The sequence below is a fragment of the Apus apus genome, chromosome 1 (assembly GCF_020740795.1).
Source record: "Apus apus isolate bApuApu2 chromosome 1, bApuApu2.pri.cur, whole genome shotgun sequence".
Classification (NCBI taxonomy): Eukaryota; Metazoa; Chordata; class Aves; order Apodiformes; family Apodidae; genus Apus; species Apus apus.
The window spans coordinates 25,280,800-25,303,716 of NC_067282.1; the positions used below are offsets into that span (position 1 = coordinate 25,280,800).

General features: G+C 41.9%; 1 protein-coding gene across 1 annotated transcript in view; it reads left to right on the top strand.

Moving 5' to 3' along the window:
* The first annotated feature begins 13,073 nt into the window (after positions 1–13,073).
* Positions 13,074–22,917, top strand: part of RFXAP (regulatory factor X associated protein) — a 50,874-nt gene continuing 41,030 nt past the window's right edge. The window contains exon 1 of the mRNA XM_051608530.1: positions 13,074–13,090. Within this exon, the coding sequence (XP_051464490.1) occupies positions 13,074–13,090 (17 nt within the window). The remainder of the gene's footprint in view (positions 13,091–22,917) is intronic.

The following is a 22,917-nucleotide window of genomic DNA, read 5'->3' on the forward strand; positions in this document are numbered from 1 at the left end:
GTGTTCATAATGGCCAGGCAGACCTGTGCTCTGACTCTCAGGAGGTACAAGGTGTACCTGCAGAGTGTAGGAAGAAATGGGAAGAAAAAAAGCTGTGGCTCTCCACCTTTTCCCCATCAGCATAAGGAGAGGCCAGAGATGAGGGGTTGGAAAGTGGATGTTATTTCACAATCTCACTCCTCTTTGAGATGCCATAGCCTGGGTTATGATTTCCCCCTGCCCGAAATATAGCCCAGCACTCAATTTCTGCAATAAAGTAACTAGCAGCATTGTGAACAGGATCCTGTCTTCAGCTGGGAATTAAGCCAAATGTTTCAAAACACCTGGTGTGACCTGCTAGGACTGCAGCCCTGCACCCTGCTGTGTGCTCCTTGCTGTCCTTACTGCACTATGTGAGCACAGCTTGGGCCTGCCACTCAAGTCCATCCAAATTTTGCTCTCATGGAAGGATCCAAGTCCCTGGAGAGACCCAGGGAAGGATATGGAAATATCACTGCCATTTCTGTTCTGGGCATAACAATGGGTGTAGCTCTGGACAATGGGATGGTCTCAGCAGGAGCCCAGGGCTGGAGAACTGCAGAAGACCCCCCAGTCAGATTTGTTACAAACACTCTCCCGCCGAGCTGTTGGGTGTTTTCATCAACAAGACACATTCTGCCATTGACTACAAAGGTTTTAAAAGAGAAATGTAGAAAGCGCAGTGTAAAAATAATCATTAGAAATGCAGCTGTTCAGTGTCAAACAACATATGGATGATGCTGGAATTGGTTGTTTCAATTTTTAAAAGTGAACCTATAGTAAGGCACATGGTAATGACTTACGGTGATGATTAGCACCTTACAAAGGTCAAATGACTTACTGACTAATAAAGAATTTAAGCTTGCATATACTTTTAGCCAAACTGGTTTTTTTATATATCTTTAGTCTCTGGAATATTTTATTCATCTCGACAAAAATTTCTTGTAAGTCTCTTTTCACTGTAATTGATGATAGGCCTTAGGAAAGGAGTTAACTATTTAAAAGGGATCAGGAAACATTATCTCCTTTCTGAAAGAGCTTCCAAACCCCAAACATCTAACAGAATGTGTTTGTGTATTGACTGGTAGATTAAAAAAAATTAACTGTAAATCAGGATGAAGCACCTGTTCCACTATTTTCTCTTACCTACAGAGCTGTAAATTTGTTGTTTCCTTAACTACAAATGCAGGACTTTAATCAAAACTAGAGATGAGACCACAGTCTGAGGTGGGTATTTATTCCCAGTAATGTTTCTCATTACTAGTTTATGCTTGTGGATGCAGAGACATTTAATATTAAATACAGACTGGGGAAAATTCATTGGCTTTGTTCAATGAGCTCTTGTCAAGCTTCACAAGAGCCAAAAGTATTTTTCAGGCTGCAAAGAGCAGCAAAAGTAACAGGAACTACACATTTGTTTTGGTTTTGTAGTTTACTAGGTGCTAATTTTTTTCCTCTCAGTGGTGACATATGGGACTATATATAGTCATCATGATTTATGCTGAGTTTCACCTGCTCTTGTCAGGACAGATTTGAGTAGAAACAAGCTGGACCCAACAGAATAGCACCAGGAGAAGCCACAGGCAAAAAGCACTGTAGCAGTTTTGAGGATTACTAAGTATTTGGTCTTCAAGAAAAAACAAACAAACAAAAAAAATCAAACCTGACCTGAGAACCTGAGCTTGAGTTAACTTGAGCTAGAGCTGTGGCAGTTTTCCACCATGGTAAGCTGAAAAACAAGTTAGGTTCCTTACTTTAATCAAATGTCTGTTTTCTGCCTCTACCTCTCTCTGTCACCCCTTCTTTCTGTCACTAGACCTGGACAGGCCAGAAAAATAGACAGGGAGGCATCTCATGGAGTCCAGCAAGGAAAAATGCAGTCTTGCACCTGGGAAGGAATAATGCCAGGCACCACAATAAGCTGGCAGCTGATCAGCTGGAAAACAGCTCAGCAGAGAAGGACCTGGGGGTCCTGGTGGATAACAAGTTGAACATGGACCATTAACACACTCCTGCTGCAAAGGAGGCAAAGGGCATTCTGAGCTGCATTAGGAGAAGCACTGCTAGCAGGTCAAGGAGGCTTCCTCCTGCTCAGCACCTGTGAGACAGCCAGGTTGCTGTATCCAGTTCTAGGCTCCCCACTACAAGAGAGATGTAGAGCTGCTGGAGTGAGTCCAGTGCAGAGCTACTAAGATGATTAAAGGGACTAGAACCTCTCTCATATAAGGAGAGGCTGACATAGCTGGGACTGTTCAGTCTGGAGAAGGCTGGGAAGGATCTCATCAATGTATACAAATCCCTCACTGGAGGGAGATGCATGAAATTCCATCTGAACACATTATAGTCTGAGTGGCCAAACACAGGCACAGGTTGCCCAGAGAGGCTGTGAAGTCCCCATGTGTTTACCTGGGCAATCTGCCAGCAGCTGACCCTGCTTTAGGCAGGAGTGCTTGACCAGGTGATCCTCAGAGGTCGCCCATCCACGCTGTGATTCTGGGATTCAGTGCAGATACCAGTGCAGAAACTCAGTTGCTTCTAGCTCGCTGCCTCTGCCGATCTGTTTTTTCACCTCTTCCCCTGAGGAAACAACATTTTTACTAGGGGGTGATTTACTGAATAACTAAAGAGCTGCTCTGTTCTTTCTCCTGCCTGCAGCCACACACTTTTCCAGCTTTTCGACTGCCTTTTTTGTGTTGTGTGTTGGAGTTTTCAGGTTTTGCCCTGGACCCCTTTTGTTTTCACTAAGCCCTCCAACTGCAACAGTGACATTAGCTTCAGTGAGATATGACTCCAAGACTGCATGACTTCAAGTAGTTGCAAAGTATACCTGGAAATCTATAGAAAGGGTGGATAAGGAAAGAACAGAAGGGGATTCTGGGTCACACAGAAAAAAAAAATTCCTTTAAATCAACAAATACAGTCCTTTTAAATGCTAAGACTCTCTTGCACTGCTGGCCATGCTGGCCCTAGTGTCAGGTTAACCCATCATAAATGTCTGTCTGCACCATTACCAAGTTGAAACAGTGCCACCTCTTCACTTAGCAACTCTTCAAGTCTGTGGAGAGTTTATTCCACTGAACAAATTTTCTGCTTTCAGCCTTTCTCTGTTTGCTGGCTCACCTGAAAGGTTTGTCTCTGTAAGCTTAAAGTCTTATCTTTTCACTTGCGAACAATTCTTGCTTCTTTTCCACACAGCTTGTTCACCCTCCTCTTCCACTGTCTAACCCTGTTGTACTCTGGCAAGGCTGAATCTCCACAGAGCATCGTTCTCTGCTGTACTTGAGCTTTTTTCCCTCAGAGTCTTTTTTTTTTTGTCTTTTTTTTGTCTTTTTTTTTTTCTTTTCTGTGAGATGACTGGGAAAGGCATCTGTGTGGGAGGGTTATTTACAAAGTCCATATACTTCCCATTCCTCTTGACAGGACTGTTTTCACTGCATCTGTTACGGTTGTCTAAGGAAACATTGTGAATTACAGCCCAGCTGCTTCCCCAGCTGAATGGCCATTTCATGTCCACAACCCGTGGGCTCCCCCCCCAACCCTCCCAAAGACAAGGGCCCCGCTCTGTGGCTGCAGCAGAGGATTACATGCCCCAAAATCAGCATGCAAACATAACCTGAAGAAGTCCTTTTTTTTTTTTTCCTCCAAGAAACATGGGCTTGCTCTTGCTGCACCTTTTGGCAAGTATGTTAGCCAAGACATAGGTCTTAGACACAACACAGGGCAGCCCTCTAGCTGTCTTACACTGAATGAACCATGTGATGCTGGCGAGTTTGACATGCAAACGGGACCCACTTGCAATCACAGCCCCACTCTCACACCCGAGCTCCATAAAACTTGCTGTCAGACCTACCATAAGCAGAGGAGCCTTAAGTGGCCAAGATGTTGTCCTGGAGTTTGGCCTGGGACACTTTGCTGATGCCAGATTAAAATGTTTTCACAGCTCCTCCCAGAACTGGAGACAAAAGCAGCATCAGCCTCCTGTGTATTTGCTTTCAAGGTCAGGTAAGCACTTTAGTGTAATCACCATGCAGGTGACAGTGAAGCAGGACCAGGTGAGATGAGCTACTTTCCACTTCTCTGGGTGTCTGAATATCCCAGCAGGTGGCTATCAGCATGTCTAGAATCTCTATGAGCTTTCAGGAGATTGGATCAGGCTCCTTTGCATGGTTTATGTTCACCTTCTGTTCCTTACAGACAGCAGCACAAAGGGGGAACTTTTTTCAGCACTTAACATACTCGACAAAAGATGCAGCTTTAACACAAATAACCTCTGTAAGCAGCTTCAGCTAAAAAAAAATAAAAAATTTAAAAATATATTTTTTTTTTACAAACAAACTTCAAATCTTTTCTTTGGAAAAGTTATTTTTGCCAAAATACTTATTTCTAAGTAGTGCAAAAACTATTTGTTTGAATTATTTTAAATGAACCATTTTATTCCAGCTGTGCTGACATAAATATTTTTGGCCACAGATTTTTCTAGGTAAGACATTCTACTGTTTTAAGGGGCATATAATTACTCTGTACTTTTATGTCTTTGCCTTAGGCTCAACAAACTGTTACAGATGTCTGTTGGAGCAACTTTGCCATGCATACTTACTTACAAAGCTGGTCATAAAGATCAGATCCTAGAATACATCTACATCTATTTCTTTATTATAAATTATTAATAGTCAAGTGTAAGATTGAGACTAAGATGTTACCTAATAAATTGCACCTTCGCTGCCCTTTAAACACAGATCCATTTGTCTTTTGTCACAGAATATTATTTACAACCAATAAATCATTTGCCTGGCTTTATTCGGAGCCGGGACTCAGCAGTTGCTGACCAGTAAGAAATGAGTGCCATGGACACAGTTATGCCAGAGGTTTGCTCAGGGTGAATCCTGCTCCAGCTCCCTGAATGCTGCTCCAGTGCTGGGAGCAGTGTTCCCAGGGCTGTCTGCCAGAGCATCCCCTGTGATTGCACCCCTTTTCCCAAACAGCTTCAGCAGGATGCAGAAGATGGAAATGGAGACTTGCAGATGATATTAAGCTAGGAGAAACTACAAACACCTGCCAGGACAAAGGAATCTGAGAGACAAAGGCACCCAGTGAGAAAAGAAGCATGGCAGGGCATGAAATGAGATGTGGCCTGAAAAACATACAAATCATTTTGTCTGAGGCAGAAGCAAACTGAAAATGGACTGAAAAGGTGATGGAAGAAATGTGGGCAGCAGTGACAGGAAAGCATCTTCTGATGAGAGTGGTGAATTAGGCACAAATGGGCAACATTGCAGCAAAAAGGTAAGTAGGGCTACTACCCTTCACAACACACATCCCGCCTTTTTTCATGTTCTTAGTGCCAGTGCTGGGGGCCACATGGTGACAGGTTAACAGGCAGGGGTCACCAAGGTTAATTCCTGGGCAGGTAATTCACTGGCCTGTGCATAGGAAGCACCATGGTCACCCGCTTAACAAGGCCTCCTCTCCTGCTGCAGCTCTGGCTGTGTTTGATGGGCTCTGTGCCTCCAGTAATCCCTAGAGAAATTCCATCCAGTACTATAAGTATGTTTTCTACCTCCGCGTTTCAAAAGAGCAAACCCAATGAAGTGCCCCTTTGCAAGTATTACAAACCCTTGCCTAAGCTCTGTTCTCAGTTATTGATGTGAAGCCAGCAAAGTTGTTCTGGAGACACAAAATCAATGACAAGAAAAACATCTCATCCTCTGATGTTTCTCTTAACACCACCTGCACCACATCTGTCAGCATAGCTGCTCTCTTCGAGTGTTTTTCTGTGGCTGTTGGCAGGTAGGGTCAAATATTGCTGACTAAAGGACTCTGCCATCTCCTCTTGAATCTGTTTTTTTCATCTAGGGGGTAAACAGGGGGCTTTGGCTTCCATATCATAAGACTGTTGCAGGTAGATAAAAATGTTCATTCACTGATGCACATTTTAGCTGTCCTCAGTAGCTCAGCCTCTATGCACATAGGGAAACGGGACCCAGCAGGTGTATGTAACAGAATCAAGCCAACTCCCCTGAAATACCTCCAGAAAAAACTATCAGTAAACTCTCCTTTGTGCTAGAAAACATCATAGCTCATATTGAAGGTAAAGAAGATTGGACTGACAGTTTTGTAATTGCTTGGATCTACTGAGAATTCAGAGCAAGGCAAGCTGTTTGACCAAAGGTGCTTTCTAGTGTCTGACTCATCAGCTTTTGATAAGTGGAAATGTAAGCTGCTGATGAAGAATATCAGATACAGTAACTTGAACTTCTGCAAGATCAAAAGCAATTAGTTAGGTACTGGAGTCAGAGTGCTTCATTCAAATTGGAATAGAAGACAGCAGAAAGAAAACCACATGATTTTGCATGACAAAAAATTATTGCAATTGTTTAATACAAGAGTGGTTACAGAAAGAAATGGAAAGTGAAAAAAATAGCAAGAGAGACAGAGAGACTGGCTAATAAATGCTTTTGCTCAGCTTGGGTCCTCCTAGCTTCTGTTATCCAATGTGTTCAAAATGGCTATCAAAAGAGCAGAGCTCTGCCACTGCTCTCTCCCATGCCCTAATCCATCTGAGTAGACATCCTCTTGAAGTCACTCTGATGGGATGATCTTCTTGCAAGGTTTTTGGTTTGCCTCCCCAAGGACAGATCCCAGAAGAGGGAAAACAGAAAAGCAAAAGCCAAGGAAGTTTTAGTCAGAAGAAAATGGGATACATAAATAAATATCTATACAAAAAAATACATAGAGAATACGAGAAAGAAAAAGGAGTTGGAAAAGATATGTAGATTAGAAGAGGTGTAAATTCAGTTCAAACTCTATCAATTTATTCCACGAAAGAAAAAAAAAAAAAAAAAAAGGATGCATAAAAAGAAGAGGGGGGAAAAAAAATTAGAAAAAATATTGCTTTGTGGCACCCACCAACTACAACAGAGCACTGGAACAGGCTGCCCAGAGAAGTTGTGGAGTATCCTTCACTGGAGACATTCAAAACCCTAGTTGGACTAGATGATCTTTCGAGGTCCCTTCCAACCCCTATGATTCTATGATTCTATGATTCTATGATTCTATGTGCACTTGTTGCCAAGAGGGCCAATGGAACCCTGGGGTGCATAAGGAAGAGCGTGGCCAGTAGGTCACAGGAGGTCGTTGTCCCCCTGTACTCTGCCCTAGTGAGGCCACATCTGGAATACGGCATCCAGTTCTGGGCTCCCCAGTTCAAGAGAGACAGAGAACTACTAGAGAAAGTCTAGTGAAGGGCAACAAAGATGACTGGGGGATTGGAGCATCCCCCTTATGAGGAAAGGCTGAGAGAGCTGGGACTTTTGTCTGGAGAAGAGAAGGCTGAGGGGAGACCTTATTAATGCCTATAAGTAGCTAAGGGTGGAAGCAAGGAGGATGGAGCCAAACTCTTTTCAGTAGTTGCCAGTTGACAAGAGAAAGAACAGCAGGCACAAGATGGAACATAGGAAGTTCCATTTAAATATGAGAAAAAACTTCTTTATGGTGACAGAGCACTGGAACAGGCTGCCCTGAGAGGTTGTGGAGTCCCCTTCTCTGGAGATATTCAAGACCCTCTGGATGCAGTCCTGTGTGATGTGCTCTGGGGGAACCTGCTTTAGCAGGGGAGTTGGACTAGATGATCTCCAGAGGTCCCTTCCCACTCTGACAGTTCTGTGATTCTGTGAAATCATCAGCAATGATACAAAGAAAGTATGTTGTTTTCTTCAGATCAAACATAACAATTACTTTAGCTGGCTCCCCTTGTATGTAGGCACTTTGGGAAGCCCTTTTTTTCTTATTTTCTTTAGTTTTCCCAAAAATTATTGCTTGCCCTATGTACATGGCACCTCATGCAAAGCAATCTGAAACCCTCCAATGTAGTAACGAGGTGTGACTTCATCTCTTGCTGATTTACTCAGCCTAGAAAACCCATTCAATAAAAACTGCAGTAAAACAGTAGAGTAACTTTACAGCAGCAAATAATATGTGCCCATCCCCTCTCAATGTGACTTTACCAATACCTTTTACTGAATATTACTGGCTTTGGTTAGCATGCAACACAGGCCTTCTGTTGATAATAGGCTATGTCTGCTTTAGATTAAAAGGGTAGGGAACAAGTCCTTCTTCCAGGCAGACTTTGCTCATCCTGGCTCTCCGTGGCAAATTTTAAGTGGAGCTGGTGTATAATAAAAATCACAGCTGACAAGGTGTATTTTTAGCTATATACCTATCATCTGGGTATCGATATACAGCACCTCATCTGGGGCTTGGATTTATGACAGTAATGATTCCCCAAGGATCTCCTGAGCCCTAGTAAATTCAGCATGCCTATCTGGTGAGCACATAATGTGAAAATCTCTGCATTTAAATAGGGAAATGTATAAATATGTTTGGTAGGTAAGATAAAGATCAATTACTTTCAGTACTTAAAGGTGGTGTTGCTACAATTCTTCACAAAGCCCTTTGATGAAAATACTCTTATTGCTACTACATGTTCTATCACCATTCAGCGGGACTATTTAATTTCTTCAATTCTATACTGATCATTATCAAATACAGCTAGATTTCCCAGGGTGGCAGCTATGAAGGAAAATACTGAGCCCTGGGTATATACAGGGTCCTTTTCCTGTACACAAGCACCGGGAAGGATGTATGATTAAACATGGTATTCTCAGAAAGTGGCAGATTAATGCTCCAATTAGAAGTCAGGATGGAAACCATAGTATAATCCTTTCCTTTCTCTTAATCATAAGTGTTGGACAAGTTCTGCTAGCATGCAAGGAAGTAACTGCCTTCTCTCACAATATATAGCTATGAACTCATATCTTAAGAGAGACTTTTTCCCTTAGACACCAAAACCACCTCTAAGTTTTCTTTCAAAGGGTGAAAAAGTTGCCTTTCATGCTATGAGGGCTGATGTTGTGTCACAGCAAAGCTGGCAGCCAAGAGAAGGAATTTCCACTCAAATACAGCTGAGTACTTTGAGCCCCATGGTGGAGGGTGCTGACCTGCTCTACGGGATGCCCCAGAGGTGTTAATGTCAGCACTTGGGTGCTTGCATAGCAGAAAAGGACTTCAGGGAATAAATTTGCCTAATACTAGCAGTCCCACAATAAATCCAGATGTGATAATTCAATATTTAGATCATAACGTGCCCAAACCTGGACAGATTTTCATGAGAAGCTCAAAAGGACTACCCACAATTCTGGCTCCAGTGCATGAAGGTACACTAAAAACCTTAGTGAAATGGGAACTTGGGAAAAAGTAATGCATTTATTTCCTCTTCTTATTTTTTTTCTCTTGAAAGTCTGGGGGGGAAAAAAAAAGTTATCTCAGTTGCATGCCTAGCCAGGACATCCCAGCTTAAAAAATACAACCTGGCAATACAGCAGTAAGAGTAAACAGGATTTTACAATGGAAAATATTGTTATTTACATTAATAATATTAATAGGGCGCTACATCAGATGCATCTTCATCAAAATTTTACAATATAATCCTAATAGAGCACAGTATGATAAAATTAATAATAGCTCATAGTTACAGTATTAGAATATGTTTACCATAAATTAACACTTGAGAAAACAATAATCTTGGTTCCTTGAGGGCCTTAGACTTTTCGAGACTTTTCTACTGTCCACATCGGTGGAGCAAGAGCTAAAGAAATGTGTCAGTGATTTCTACAAAACATCTGTATCCATAATCTAGAAGTAAAATTCTGAGTAATTCATTGTTCTGGGCTAAAGCCCAGTGAAGAAATTGTTAAGCAATCGCTTCAAAGACAATTTCCTTGAGTACAGGATGTCCATGAATTTTAATAGTTCCTAAGTATCCAGTAGCGAGGATTTTGTTTCATGGTATGATTTTCCTTCTCTGAAATTAAATCATGGCCAAATGTTCTTGAATAAACATTAATACACTTTATGATGTAAATGAATTCCTAGGAGCCAGGATTTATGGGATGGGATCACCTCAGAGATTATTCTTTCTTTCTTTTAAAACACTATTGGTATTATTCCATAATATACATTCTAATAAAATTATTTTCTAAGTTATTTCAAAAACTTTCTGTTTTAATAAACCTCCCATCTGAATACTTAGACCTTTGCCCCACTGCATCTTGGCTTTCTGCAATTCCCCAAAGATTTGTGATTTTGCAGGTTTGAATTACAATATTTTAATTAATAAATAATCTTGTTATTTAGGGATTATTTTGCTCTTCTACAAAATCCAGTACTAAAGTCTGGATTAAAAAAATTAAACACTTCCAGTGCACATTTTTTGATTTGTCAAGGCTATGATTCCACAATACTGTGGACCGAAAGAAGCCTTCCAAAGATGGCTTTCAGAACATATGTATGAAACACAGTTTTGTCTGACATCCTAGAAATGTTTGTTGACAATTCCAAATGAGTTCATTTGCTTTCTCTCACTGTCACATACATATCTATATATTGGTGTGCCTGTGTCTATGGCACCAAACTCCTCCATCCTCCCAGTTGCTTCTGCCATTCTTCTCTGAATTTGTCAGTTGCTTCTGGGAAGATGCTCAGCCTCCCACACAATATTGCAGCTCCTGTCACTACCCTACAGGCACGGACAGCATTTGCTGGATCCCCTCTTTGCAAGGAGAAGCATCTGCATAAACAGCCCCAAATTTGCCATAAAATATGGCAACCTCACATTTAATCATTTTTTTGTTCCTCATCACACTAAACCTTGTTACACTGTTGCCCTGGTTTCCTGCTCCTACTGGGAACCTCTGCCTCACCTTAGCTTCCCTTTATGATGTATGTTACCTTTTTTTTCAGTTTGAAATTAATTTTGTTTTGTTCTTCTTATGTATTTTCACAAATCATTGTTATTTGCTTGTGGTGCTGCAAGACCATGAAAGAGGTAGCCTGGGGCCCTCTCTGTTATACTCAATATTTGAATAGTTTCAAATTAAGTAGAATTGGAGAAATAAGTGCAGTTATCAGTGGTTTAACCCATGGATATACAAAGTACACAGAAACCATCACCCCATCCTCCAAAGAATATGAGAGAGTCTAAAATCAATCAGCACTTTTGGAAGCCTGGGCAGAGGGAAGTTGTACATGGTGTAGTTGGAAAACTGGTGCACTCCGTTAACCCCAAAGCCATCCCTTCCCTTAGCATCTTTTCATCATCACCTCCACTGTGCTCACCTTCTCCAGTTTAGCTGCCCTTGAGATTGCTTTTAATACTCTACTTCTTTATCCAGATCATTAAATAAGACGTTGAATAAGCCTGCATCTAATACCAGTCCCAGTAGGAAGCCACCGAGCACCAACTTGATACATTAATGTTTATCATTACCCCTTGTTTACAACTTAGGGAGTTTTCATCCCGATCAAAGTCCCTATTAAGAAATTATGAAAGTAATATTTCATAAGTCACTCTAGCACATTAGTAAAATGTAATTAAATTGGTGTAAATCATCAGAGCTATCAACAGAATTAGGCATGTCAGATCTGTAGAAGATCTGCTGGTTCCTCTGCTTTTCCTCTCCCTAATTTGCCTATTTGAGGCACAAACAAGAACAATGGGGGAGGAGGGTGCTTGGGCAATGCATGGAGCCATGAGATACTGTGGAGAAGATACAGCTGAGAGAGTTATGGACTGCTTTATTGGATTGGGAAAATCTGTATTACTGGCCTCTATAGATCCTGCTTTCCTGTCACAGATTTGTGGAGCTTTCCTTAGCATTTGTTCCATTGCACAAAAAGGGATGGGAGCTTATCCTCATTCAAATGTAACTGCCAGGGTCTTTCCTCCCTTCCAGAGAACCCAAAATTTCATATTACTTTCTCTTCTTATTCACATACATCCTAGAGCATGAGCTACCTTGCTAGGGAGTTTCCTGCTCCTTGTGGTCAACTCCATCAACTAAGACACAGTCCTTGTAAGAGACCTCCCTTTCAAGAAGGATACATGGAGTGAAAGGGTTTACTCTGTCATTCTTCATCCACTTCTTCTTGGTTCAAATCTAAAAAAACTGATGGAAAACTCTGCCTTGTCTCAACAGCAGCCAGTCTTTGGCTGGGAAGTGCATCCAGCTCTAGAAGCATCACTGAAGCTGCTTATGACTGATGGTTTCTCCCAGGCACTGTCTCAGGCTCTGCAGGAACTGACAATGTGGCTGTTCCAAATTAAATCCTACATTTGTTGCATAACTACCACAGTCCTCATATGATCTGAATCCACTGACTTTTTTAAGTTTATATTTTCCGGGAGTCCATGTCTGCTTTAGCAATTAACAGTTCTTTTATTAGATCTCCTTTACTTCTTGCTCTTCTTTTGCTTTCTCATTACAGACATAACCTTCTTAGAGTCTCATAAAACTCCGCAAATTCAGCCCCTCACTCATTTCTCAATGTTTTCCTTTCTGGCAGCCTTTTTCAGACAAGTTGTGGCCTTCATTAAAATGTGTTGTATTTTTCATTTGTCCTTTGATCTCCTTTTCAACTTTCCAACTACATTTCTACTGGCTTTCCTACTAACACCTTTTCCTTAAAAGATGTAGCAAATTCTCTCTTTTTTTTGTTTTGTTCTCTTGTTGCAGTTTTCCTTTCATCTTAGTTCTTCTGTGCAGCTCATTAGTCTAGACCTGAAGATGAGAATGGTGGGGAAGAAGTAAAATAAAAAGTACTCCTGAGATCTCAGCCTTGAGCACGAAATTAAACACTTCATAAAAGGAGCAGCACCTTGGTAGGGACTGCTTAGCAGTGCTACAGATAACACTGCTCCTGGCCACTGAAAGCACCTAGCCCCCAGCTAGTGCCCTGTAGCCTCCAAGCAGGACAGAATCAGAGCATAATACACACCTCAGCTTTTACTCAAAGGAAAAATTGGCTGAAATTGATATTAAGTGGCTGAAAAATGTGAAAAACAGAGAAAGGCTTTGCTTTCTGCAGAATCACAGACTCAGCTCATCACTTCCACTGGTGTTAGACTCATTTGCTACAGTAAATTCTGTCCTACCTCAATTGACAGTGAAAATAAACACTATAAGTTTTTGTCATCTCAGAGGCATTTGCCTCACCACACGATGCCGTGCTGTGTGAGGTAGGTGAGTTCAGCAGCAGCATGTTTTACTGTCCTTTGTTTTAAACATTAAGATTTTCACAGAAGACTACATAAAAGAGGGAGTGCCTGAGTCTCCCTAAAGGAGAAGTTAATAGGGCATGAGATACTACATTTCAAGCCTGACTGCATTATTCAGGGAGGATAAAAAGCTTAAGTTTTCTTTTAGAGGACTCAAAAGGGTGTGTTCAAATACGTGTCTGGTCACTTAGCAGTCAACTACAGTATTTTCTGCAATGACTTGCAAGCAGCTTCTTCTTAAAAGTAATGTACATTATTTCATAGAACTGTAGAATATCTTGAGTTAGAAGTGACCCGTAAGGATCATCTCATTCAGCTCCCTGCTCCTCACAGGACTACCTAAAGCTAAGCTATATGACTAAGAGTGTTGTCCAGATGCTCCTTGAACTCTGACAGGTTTGGTGCTGTGACCATTTCCCTGGGGAGCCTGTCACAGTGACTAAGAACCCTTTCAGTGAAGAACCTTTTCTTACTGTTCAAATGTCCAGTTTAATTAATTACATTGAAGCAATTTGTATGAAATAGTAATAAGAGCAAAATCTTTTGAAAGGATTTTTGGAATATTTCACAGCCCAGCTTGGGTTTCAGTGTGGATCTGAGGCATGAATGTATTTACATAAATGGAAAAGAAATGTGGAAAGGTCATTGAAATTAGAGGAGTGTTGAGCACACTGCATGAAATTAATGCCTTTGCCAGAGCATTATTTTTGCAGTCTGTTTCCCTACTGTCACAGTTCTAGGCAAGAATCAGGTGACAGATGCTCTCTGTTATCCCCTCCCACTACTCTCTCAGGGGAAGATAAAAAGGGGAATAAGGGAGAGAGACTTTAAAGTTGGGAGAAAACTACTAGTAGTTTTTTTATGAAGTGGTAGTAATAATGATAAAAATGTAAACAAATATGTAAATATGGAACCCACACTCCTCAGTTAGTAATTGCTTCCCAAGCAGGAAAGTCCCAACCCAGACTCAGCAGCAGATAAGGGCACCTGAGTCCAGGATCCCAGTGACAGTACACAATAGCTTTGGAGCTGTCAAGCTGGTCCTACTCAGGGAGAAGGGGGATGGTGATCTGCCCAGCAAACAATGTTCTTCTGCAGGGAGAAAACTGCTGCTGAGGGGGGAACTGGGCAGTCTCAGGCTAGGGTAGCCATAGGGAAATTTTTATTCCCGTACTTTCAAGCCAGGGCACCTTCTCATCCATTTCAGGAGGCAATCGTATTTCACAGTGCTGAAGGTCCCTTCTGCTTTGATCAGGCTGCAAAGTCATCACTGACCAGACGCTGAGCCACCCTGTTAGGCAATGGAAACCACCTGCAGGAGCTGCAGACCTCTCCATGAGATGTACCAGACCAGGATACCTTTGCAATGTGTTTCAATTGAGACATTCTTGTCTCTGTTTCTTGTTCACCAACACCACCCCTGAAACAGACTTTTGGATTTTTGGCTTTACTGTTCATTTGTTTCATTTTACTTGCAGCCTCCCAAAAAAGTGCACTATTGCACAGGGCAATCCTTGTCTCAGAGAGTATCCAGTATAAACACATTGAAAGAGGAAAAAAACCAGCTATATTCTCCTTTATAGATAACTCAGTAGGTCTTTCTAATGGGAAGTTAAATGCTTTTTCCAAAGTCATATTAAATGCATATGGCAAATCTGGGAGTTGGACCTCAGTATCTTAAATCCTTGGCCAAAGTCCCACCTAGAAGGATCTCTCCTTCTTTGAATGTTCAGTTAGAGGGCAGACATGCTTTGTTTCTCTCAGTCCTCTATCACAGCAAACACAAGCTACAGATACTCAGTGCTAAGTGCCCATCTCTTTTACACACTAACTAATAAAAAGTGACAAACTTCACAGTGTTAAAAGAGGCTGGAGCTGAGGACCTGTGCTATCAAAATAACTTTGAAATGGTTCAATTGTCATTACCTTTTTTGTTTGCTTGGGGTCTTGTGGGTTTGGTTTTGGTGGGGGTTTTTTGGGGTTTTTTTGTTACTGCTAGTTAATGCAGAGAGAATAAGAATGTCCTGCTGAAGGTGAGACTTACAGGTAAATACAGACAGTGGAGATATTCACCTAAACATTAACACTGTCACATGGTAAGTTGAGCAACTCTCCAGACTTCATCAATGGTATTGGTCAGACTTTGATCACTTAGACGAGGTGCCAAGGCACTGAAACTGTTTGTAAATATTTACATGTCTTTACCTGCAAGCTGAATCCCACCTTAGTTATCTACAAGGTAGATATCCTCTCCTGAAGTAGCTATTCCATCCTCCCTGGAAAATTAACTGAAGGAAGCAGGGTTAATGGCAGAAAACCTCTCCAGATCCAAAAAAACGGACCCGTTTCAGATATCTGTTTTCTGATGAGGGTTTTCATGACTTAGGACTGATTTTTAGTGGTTGAGGGAACCTGACCAGCTCAGGTTCTGCCACTGCAGAGATCTACCCTGGGGCAGATGACTTCTACACACCTCTGCTCTCTCAAGGCCTTGCTTGCAAATCTGTCACAGACTAGCTGTAACCCAGTGGCTTTGCATCTCCCTACTCTGGACATACCAAGCTCCACTAAACATGGATCAGAGATTTCTCTTTTTGCACAACAGCTGAAAACATTAGCAGAGACAAAGTTTGATGTAGCTTTTTTAAACCCAGTCACTCTACAGCTCCTTTAGCAATATCTGCTGGAGCAATTAATTTCATACAAATTGAAAATGAGCCATTAGATAGATAGCTGAAAGTAGCAACCTCGCCAGCAAAGCAGTGGCCTCCAATGAAAGATTTCTCTTGTGTTACAGTCCACTTCCAAAATAGTGTAGCAGAGGAGGATGGTTCCATTCTCATCATTTAAATCAAATAAGGACTGAAGCAGTTTCTTGGTATGTTAGCAATGCAACTCACCAGCAGTACATTCAGGATTGATATCAGTAATACAACAGATAGACCATGTCTCCTGCAAGAGAAGAAAGGTCCCTCCACATGCCCCTACATGTGTACCCTGGGTGTGGGTCCCCACGTGTAGCACCCCATATCCTCGCACCACCGCTGAGCACAGGCTCCACAGGACATCCTGTGGGGACAATGCTCTGTCTGACATAGATGGAAACTGCAATGCTGGCAGGGCAGCTTCTGGCAGTGTCAGACTAGGTTTGACTATTGCTGGTTGCCCTCCAAGGTGTCTCCCCCATAGCTACCAATTTTCATGCTTCTTTTGCACTTGTTTACAGGCTGATTCTTTTTGTTTCAAAGCTCTCTTTGAAGTTCCTTGGCTGCAGCTTAATCTACTGATGGTCTTTCTTCCCCTTTAACACTATCAGTTGGAGGCTGATGGTCACCTTCATCTTTAACATGATCAGTTAGCATGAGCAAATGTCCTCCAGACAGTTTTGTGTATTCAATCCATACACGTGGACACTATTTAGGCTCACACTCATGTTATCAAGTATTGTTATTCAGGCCATTTGCCCAAGGGTGGGCTGTGTGAGTACCCCCATAGTTATTTTTTAAATGTTGTGAATATTAATTTCTTCCTTGGTTATTTTTTATGGTTTAATGTAGCTTGTGGTTTAATTTGGTATCTTTGTGGGTGCTTGAATCTATGCACTCACCTGCACACTTGTTACTCATTGAAATACTGGCAGCAGCACTGCCACTCACTTACAGAATCACTGGATTGTCAGAATTGGAAGGGACCTCTACAGACCATCTAGCTCAACCCACCTGCTAAAGCAGGATCCCCTAGAGCACATAACCCAGACTGCATCTAGGTGAGCTTTGAGTATCTCCAGAGGAGACTTCACAACCTCCCTGGGCAGCCTGTTCCAGTGCTCTGTCACCCTCATAGTAGAGAAGTTTTTTCTCATATTTGAATGGAACTTCCTGTGTTCCAGCTTGTGCCTGTTGTCCCTCATCCTGTCACTGGGAACTACTGAAAAGACTTCAGTTGTGATCTACTTGAGAAGACTCAGATTTTTGTGAAGAGAAATTCTGCCTTATGAACAAGTTGTTTGAGGAGTTGAACATGGACCGTGAACAAGATCATCCTGTCTTCTTGGATTTCCAAAAGACTTTTGACTAAGCCCTTTGCCAAAGATCATTTAGGAAATGAAGCAGCCATGGAGCAAGGAGGGCAGTGCTTTTCTGGATGAATAAATGGTAAATAAATAGGAAACAGAACGGAGAGGCAATTTTTCACTTCTCAAACTGGAGGGAACTCTGTGGGCTTTTTTGCTATTTGATACAATTTTTGAATGAGCTGGAAGAGTGGGCTGGGAACAGGCTGTTGTGATATTTCTGATGAAAGTAATGCAATGAAAGGATGAGGGAGCAACAAATTAAGCTAGCAGAAGCCAGACAAAAGACAAAGCAGAGAAGTTGGTCCCTCATGTAAAGGGTAGTTGACAAAAAATGTGGATGCTAAAAGTTTACATGTTTAAAGTTTCTAAATAAATACAAACAACATCTGTTTCAAGAGGCCTGTGACCTGAAAATAGCTGGCAGTTGAGAGCATATTAGAGGAAATTACATCTAGTTGTCCTAATTTTATATTCTTCCCTAGATACCTATTTAAGGCTGATGCTGGAAATAAGATACTAGACTCAATGGACTTCTGGTGTTACCCATTTCTTATATCGTGTTCTTTCATATATGTCCTAGGGAAGATCCACGCTTTGTTGGGTGGATGAAGGTAACAATGACTATGGAATAGTGGTTGTTTCAACATGATAACCCAGTCAGAACTGAAGTGCTGAGAGGCACTTGATGCAATTAATTCTATGTCTCTTCTTTAAAAGAAAAATCTACAAAGAGTCTGAGTGTGTCTTTCCACTTCTCTACCTGTCACCATTTGATTCAGGTCCGACAACAATGCTCTTGATCCCCTCCCCCTCCCACCCAGGCAGGGAAGGAGAGAGCGAAAAAGAGAGAAACTTTGCTGGATTGAAAACTAAACTACACAGCTTTAATTAAACACTAATGATATCAGAAAATATATACAATCATATACAAATGTGTTCAGGGAATGTACAAAACCCCTATTGCCTCTCCCAACCCCAGCAACTCCTGCAGCATCTCCTGAGCTGCGAACAGTCCTGAAAAGTCCCAGAGCTGCTGGAAAGAGAGCAGAGTGATGAGGGTCAGGAGAGCTCAAGCCTGGGGGTCGATGGTGATGGATGGACGGAGTCCTCCCTGGATGCCGGCCATGGATGGAAGAGAAGGGAAGGGAAGGGAAGGGAAGGGAAGGGAAGGAGAAGCAGGAAGGAAGTTGTCTTCTGTGATCTCTGACCTTCCTCTGAGCTTACGTAGATACATGGAATGGAACATCTCTGGCCAGCTTTGCTGTCTAACTCAGCCTCCTACAGGGGGTCACAGATCTCCCTGTAGTGTCTGAGCCGGCAGGGCAGGGATGTGACCTTGAAGACCCAGCAGTTAGAAAAACATTCCAGCTGTTATCAGTCTTAGTTGGAACACCCTGGTGTTAGTTAAAAGAAAGCTCACTGAAGGAAAAAAAAAAAATCAGTAAAAGGAAAATTGGCTTCATCCTGGCTCAAACCAGGACATTGCCCCATGGTATAGCATAGCACAGTTCCCTTTATTGGAAATATAAAATGAAAGCAGGTTTACCTCTCTAAAGCTAACCATAACTACATTTTTGGTACCACTATAAGCTCCAGGAATATAAATGTAAAAAGTATAAACAAAGGGCTGCCTTTCTGAATGTATTCTGCAGTATTAAATATACAAATAGTGTAAAAAAAAAAAAAAAAAAAAGGTAATTATAATTTCAAAATTTATAGCAAGAAGTGTAGTAATTATTTTGGGGCTATGCTATAAGAATGGCAGCATGGGGTTCCAGCTGTGTTAGTCTAAGGATATTTATTTGCAAGGAGGTTGTTTCACACAGAGCTGGGGTGTGCTCAGAATTGCAAATTAGATACTCTCATCTATGCAGCCAGCTATATCCTCCTGCCACTAAATCACTGGTTCTCTGCAGCAGAAATTTTCACCAAAGTAAATTTTCAGCACTTAGGGCAGTTATACCAGAGGTGTATGTGCTGCGTGTGGGTCCCTACACATCACTGAGTTCTCCTTGGACACTACATTGGAATATATATCAAAAAATTAGGCAGAAGCTACTCCAAATATTAATTATCTTAGCTGACAGAGATTATTTTCAGTATTCTTGTTAGACATCTTATTGAGCTTGGTACAGTATTCAGGGAAAAATAAGGACTATTTAATGAAAATGTTAGTGTATGAAAATCATACTGTGTGATCTTATGTAACTACCCCTATCAAATGTTCTCTCTAAGTTCTTGAAGTGCAACTTTTATTTTGAAGTGTGTATTTTTTATTTTCTTAATCTAGCATCATTTTATTCAACATCACCAAGGAGTATGGAAAAAAAAAACCCTAAATGACACTAAATGCCATTCCCAACAGGATGGCATCCCTGCAGGATGACTTCTGCTGGGGCTGTAGTACAGGAAGGGCCTGAGGGCTATTCTGAGAGTACAACCCTTTTTGAAACATGACTGCAAAGAAGGAATAGTCTAGAAATGCCTTAATATCTCATGTTGCTGCCCCCCAAAAGTTATTCAATTCTTTCCTGGTCTCTGATAGGAAATCCACATTGACTTTACTCTTCCAATGAACCCAGATCCATCCCAGATAACTTCAGTCACCCAGTCAGAGCACTTACATTCCTAATGATGTAAGAACAACTGATCAGCATTCACAGAATCACAGAATCACAGAATCCTAGGGGTTGGAAGGGACCTTGAAAGATCATCTAGTCCAACCCCCCTGCCAGAACAGGGTCACCTAGAGCACATCAAACAGGAACGTGTCCAGGTGGGTTTTGAATGTCTCTGGTGAAGGAGACTCCACAACCTCTCTGGGCAGCCTGTCCCAGTGCTCTGCCACTCTCACAGTAAAGACGTTCTTCTTGATATTCACATGGAACCTCCCATGCTCCAGTTTACATCCATTGCCCCTTGTCCTATCACTGGTCATCACTGAAAAAAGCTTGGCTCCATCATCCTGACACTCACCCTTTACATATTTGTAAACACTGATGAGGTCACCCCTCAGTCTCCTCTTCTCCAAGCTAAAGAGACCCAGGTCCCTCAGCCTTTCCTCATTCAAGGTTCAATTATCCAAGGTACAGATGGTTTTGTTCTGCAGTCCTGTCTAAGGTGTGGGAAGGAACTGAAGCATGTCATTTGTTGGGTAAGTGTGAAGAGGGTTAGGGTAATATATAATAAATATTAACTTGAATTCTCCCCTGTTTAAGAAAGGAGCATTTGCTGGCATTTTGTTTTGTGTAGGTTTTTAGCTGAGAAGATATAAAAAATCACTTATCCCCACTGGACTTAGGTGTCAGGCATCTAGCAGATAAAAACCTCGAAACTAAAGTGCATTTGGGCATGCAGTGAAGCATGACTTTAGGTATATTGAAAACAGTGTATGGAAAACCAAGTGTGTTACAAAGCACACGTGCATCATGCTTAAGCAGCTGCTGAGTAGAAACAGGATCCAATCTGGACTTTAGCAGCAGCTGTGTGTGTGAAGGTGCAGGCAAGAAGTGGGACAGATATTCCTCTGGTGAACACATCTTCACCCCTCTCACCTCTTGCTAGGCCACTGGATCTAGCACAGAAATATTGTCCTGCTGTTGCAGTTTAGGGAAGTAATCTGCAGATAAGGCACAAGTGAGAAGAGGTTCTGCTTTATATCCTGCTTTCTACCGCTAGCAGGCATAGAAAGATTCATTAAAGGTTCTTTGTGACACATCTGAAGGGCAAATGCTCAGTAAAAATGTCACTGCTGTTATTGGCTCATGAGAAATGCCCAGTATAAAACTTTTTTTAGAAGGAGGAAACTTACTTATAAATTATTACATCATTACTTTTCATTTTAACACCAAATGCATATATTTTGAAAAGTAATAAGAGTGATTTGATTATATCCATGATTGAGCTGATGACACACTCAAAATTATAAGGTTATGTGAAATCAATAAAAAATTAAGCAAAATTATTAAGAGAGTAGTCTCACTGAAACAAGGCTCTTGAACAATAAAATATAACACTGGAAAACTACAGCTTAATTTTACAGTGTTGTTTGAAAAGTGATATAAAACAGCATTTTGGGGTTCGATGTTTGTTATATCTTAATTACTTTCCAATAAAACACACTCCCTTTATTAATAAGACATGCTCTGCCAGCCCTGGAAATTCTGCCTGCCTTCTGAAACTCAGACTATATCTTCTCTTCTTGTTATGTCTGCTTTGATGACTACCGAAAGTCAAGCTATGAATTGATTCAAGATCTGTCAGCCCTAAGATGTTCCAGCTGTGCTTTTCTAACATTTGTGCATAACTCCACCTCAGGTTTGGTGATCACCATGTTGTAAATGCCCCTGAGGGATTCAACACATTTGATGTTAATTATATTCTGCATATATCTGTCAAACCCTGAGGCAAGGGCAGGAGGAAGAGATGCTAGAACAAGTGATGGATCCCCTCCCCTCCTGTTCTCAGGCAGAAGGAGAGAACTTTAGGAACATGGAGGAATGGAGGGAGGTCCGTCCTCGGAGAGGCAAGAAAAAACCCTCCCAACTCCATCCATCCTCCGAATTGCCCTTGAAGAATAGGTATGAGGTCTTGGAACTTCAGGGAAAGGAAAATGAAGCTGGAGTGACAGATTTGTCTAGTGAACCGCCTATGACTTGTCGCTCAGCTCCACGACTCAGGACTTCTTCAACTAAGAAGGAAAGGAGGGTAATTGTGGTGGGTGACTTCCTTCTGAGGGGAACAGAAGGGCCCATCTGTAGACCTGACCCATCCCACAGGGAGGTCTGCTGCCTCCCTGGGGCTCGCATTAGAGATGTTAAAAGGAAACTCTCTAGTATGGTAAATCCATCTGATTACTACCCACTGCTGATTTTTCAGGTTGGCAGTGACGAAATTACTACAAGAAATGTAAGGGCAATGAAGAGAGACTTCAGGGCCCTGGGACGGCTAGTTAGGGGGTCTGGAGCACAAGTCGTGTTTGCCTCCATACCTCCTGCAAGAATGGGTGGAGAGATAAGTAGGAAGAGTTTAATGATGAACGAATGGCTAAGAGACTGGTGCCAAAGGCAGGGCTTTGGCTTTTTTGATCATGGGCTGCTCTATGAGACACCTGGCCTGATGGTGGCAGGTGGGATGCACCTGTCCCAGAGGGGGAAAAGGCTTTTGGGGCAGGACTTAGCAGGGCTCATTGAGAGAGCTTTAAACTAGATGTGAAGGGGGAAGGGGAGAAAGCTGGGTCTGTTAGGGACAAGCCCAAGAGGAACATACCAGGGCCTGTAGGAGGATGGGCTAAGGAGGATTTAGTCCCATCGATGTGCTCTACTTGCTTCCTGAAATGCCTGTACACCAATGCACACAGCATGGGGAATAAAGAGGAAGAGTTAGAGGTCTGTGTGCGGTCTAAGGGTTATGATCTGGTAGCAATAACAGAGACATGGTGGGACAGCTCACACGACTGGAATGTGGCCATGGATGGCTATGTGCTTTTTAGGAAAGATAGGGTGGGGAAGCGAGGTGGTGGAGTTGCTCTTTATGTGAGAGAGCAACTAGAATGTATTGAGTTTTGTACAGGGGCTGATGAGGGGCGAGTTGAAATTCTGTGGGTAAGAATTAAAGGACAGGGTAGTATGGGTGACACAGTTGTGGGGGTCTACTACAGACCTCCTGATCAAGATGAGGAAGTTGATGAGGCTTTCTACAGGCAGCTGAAAGC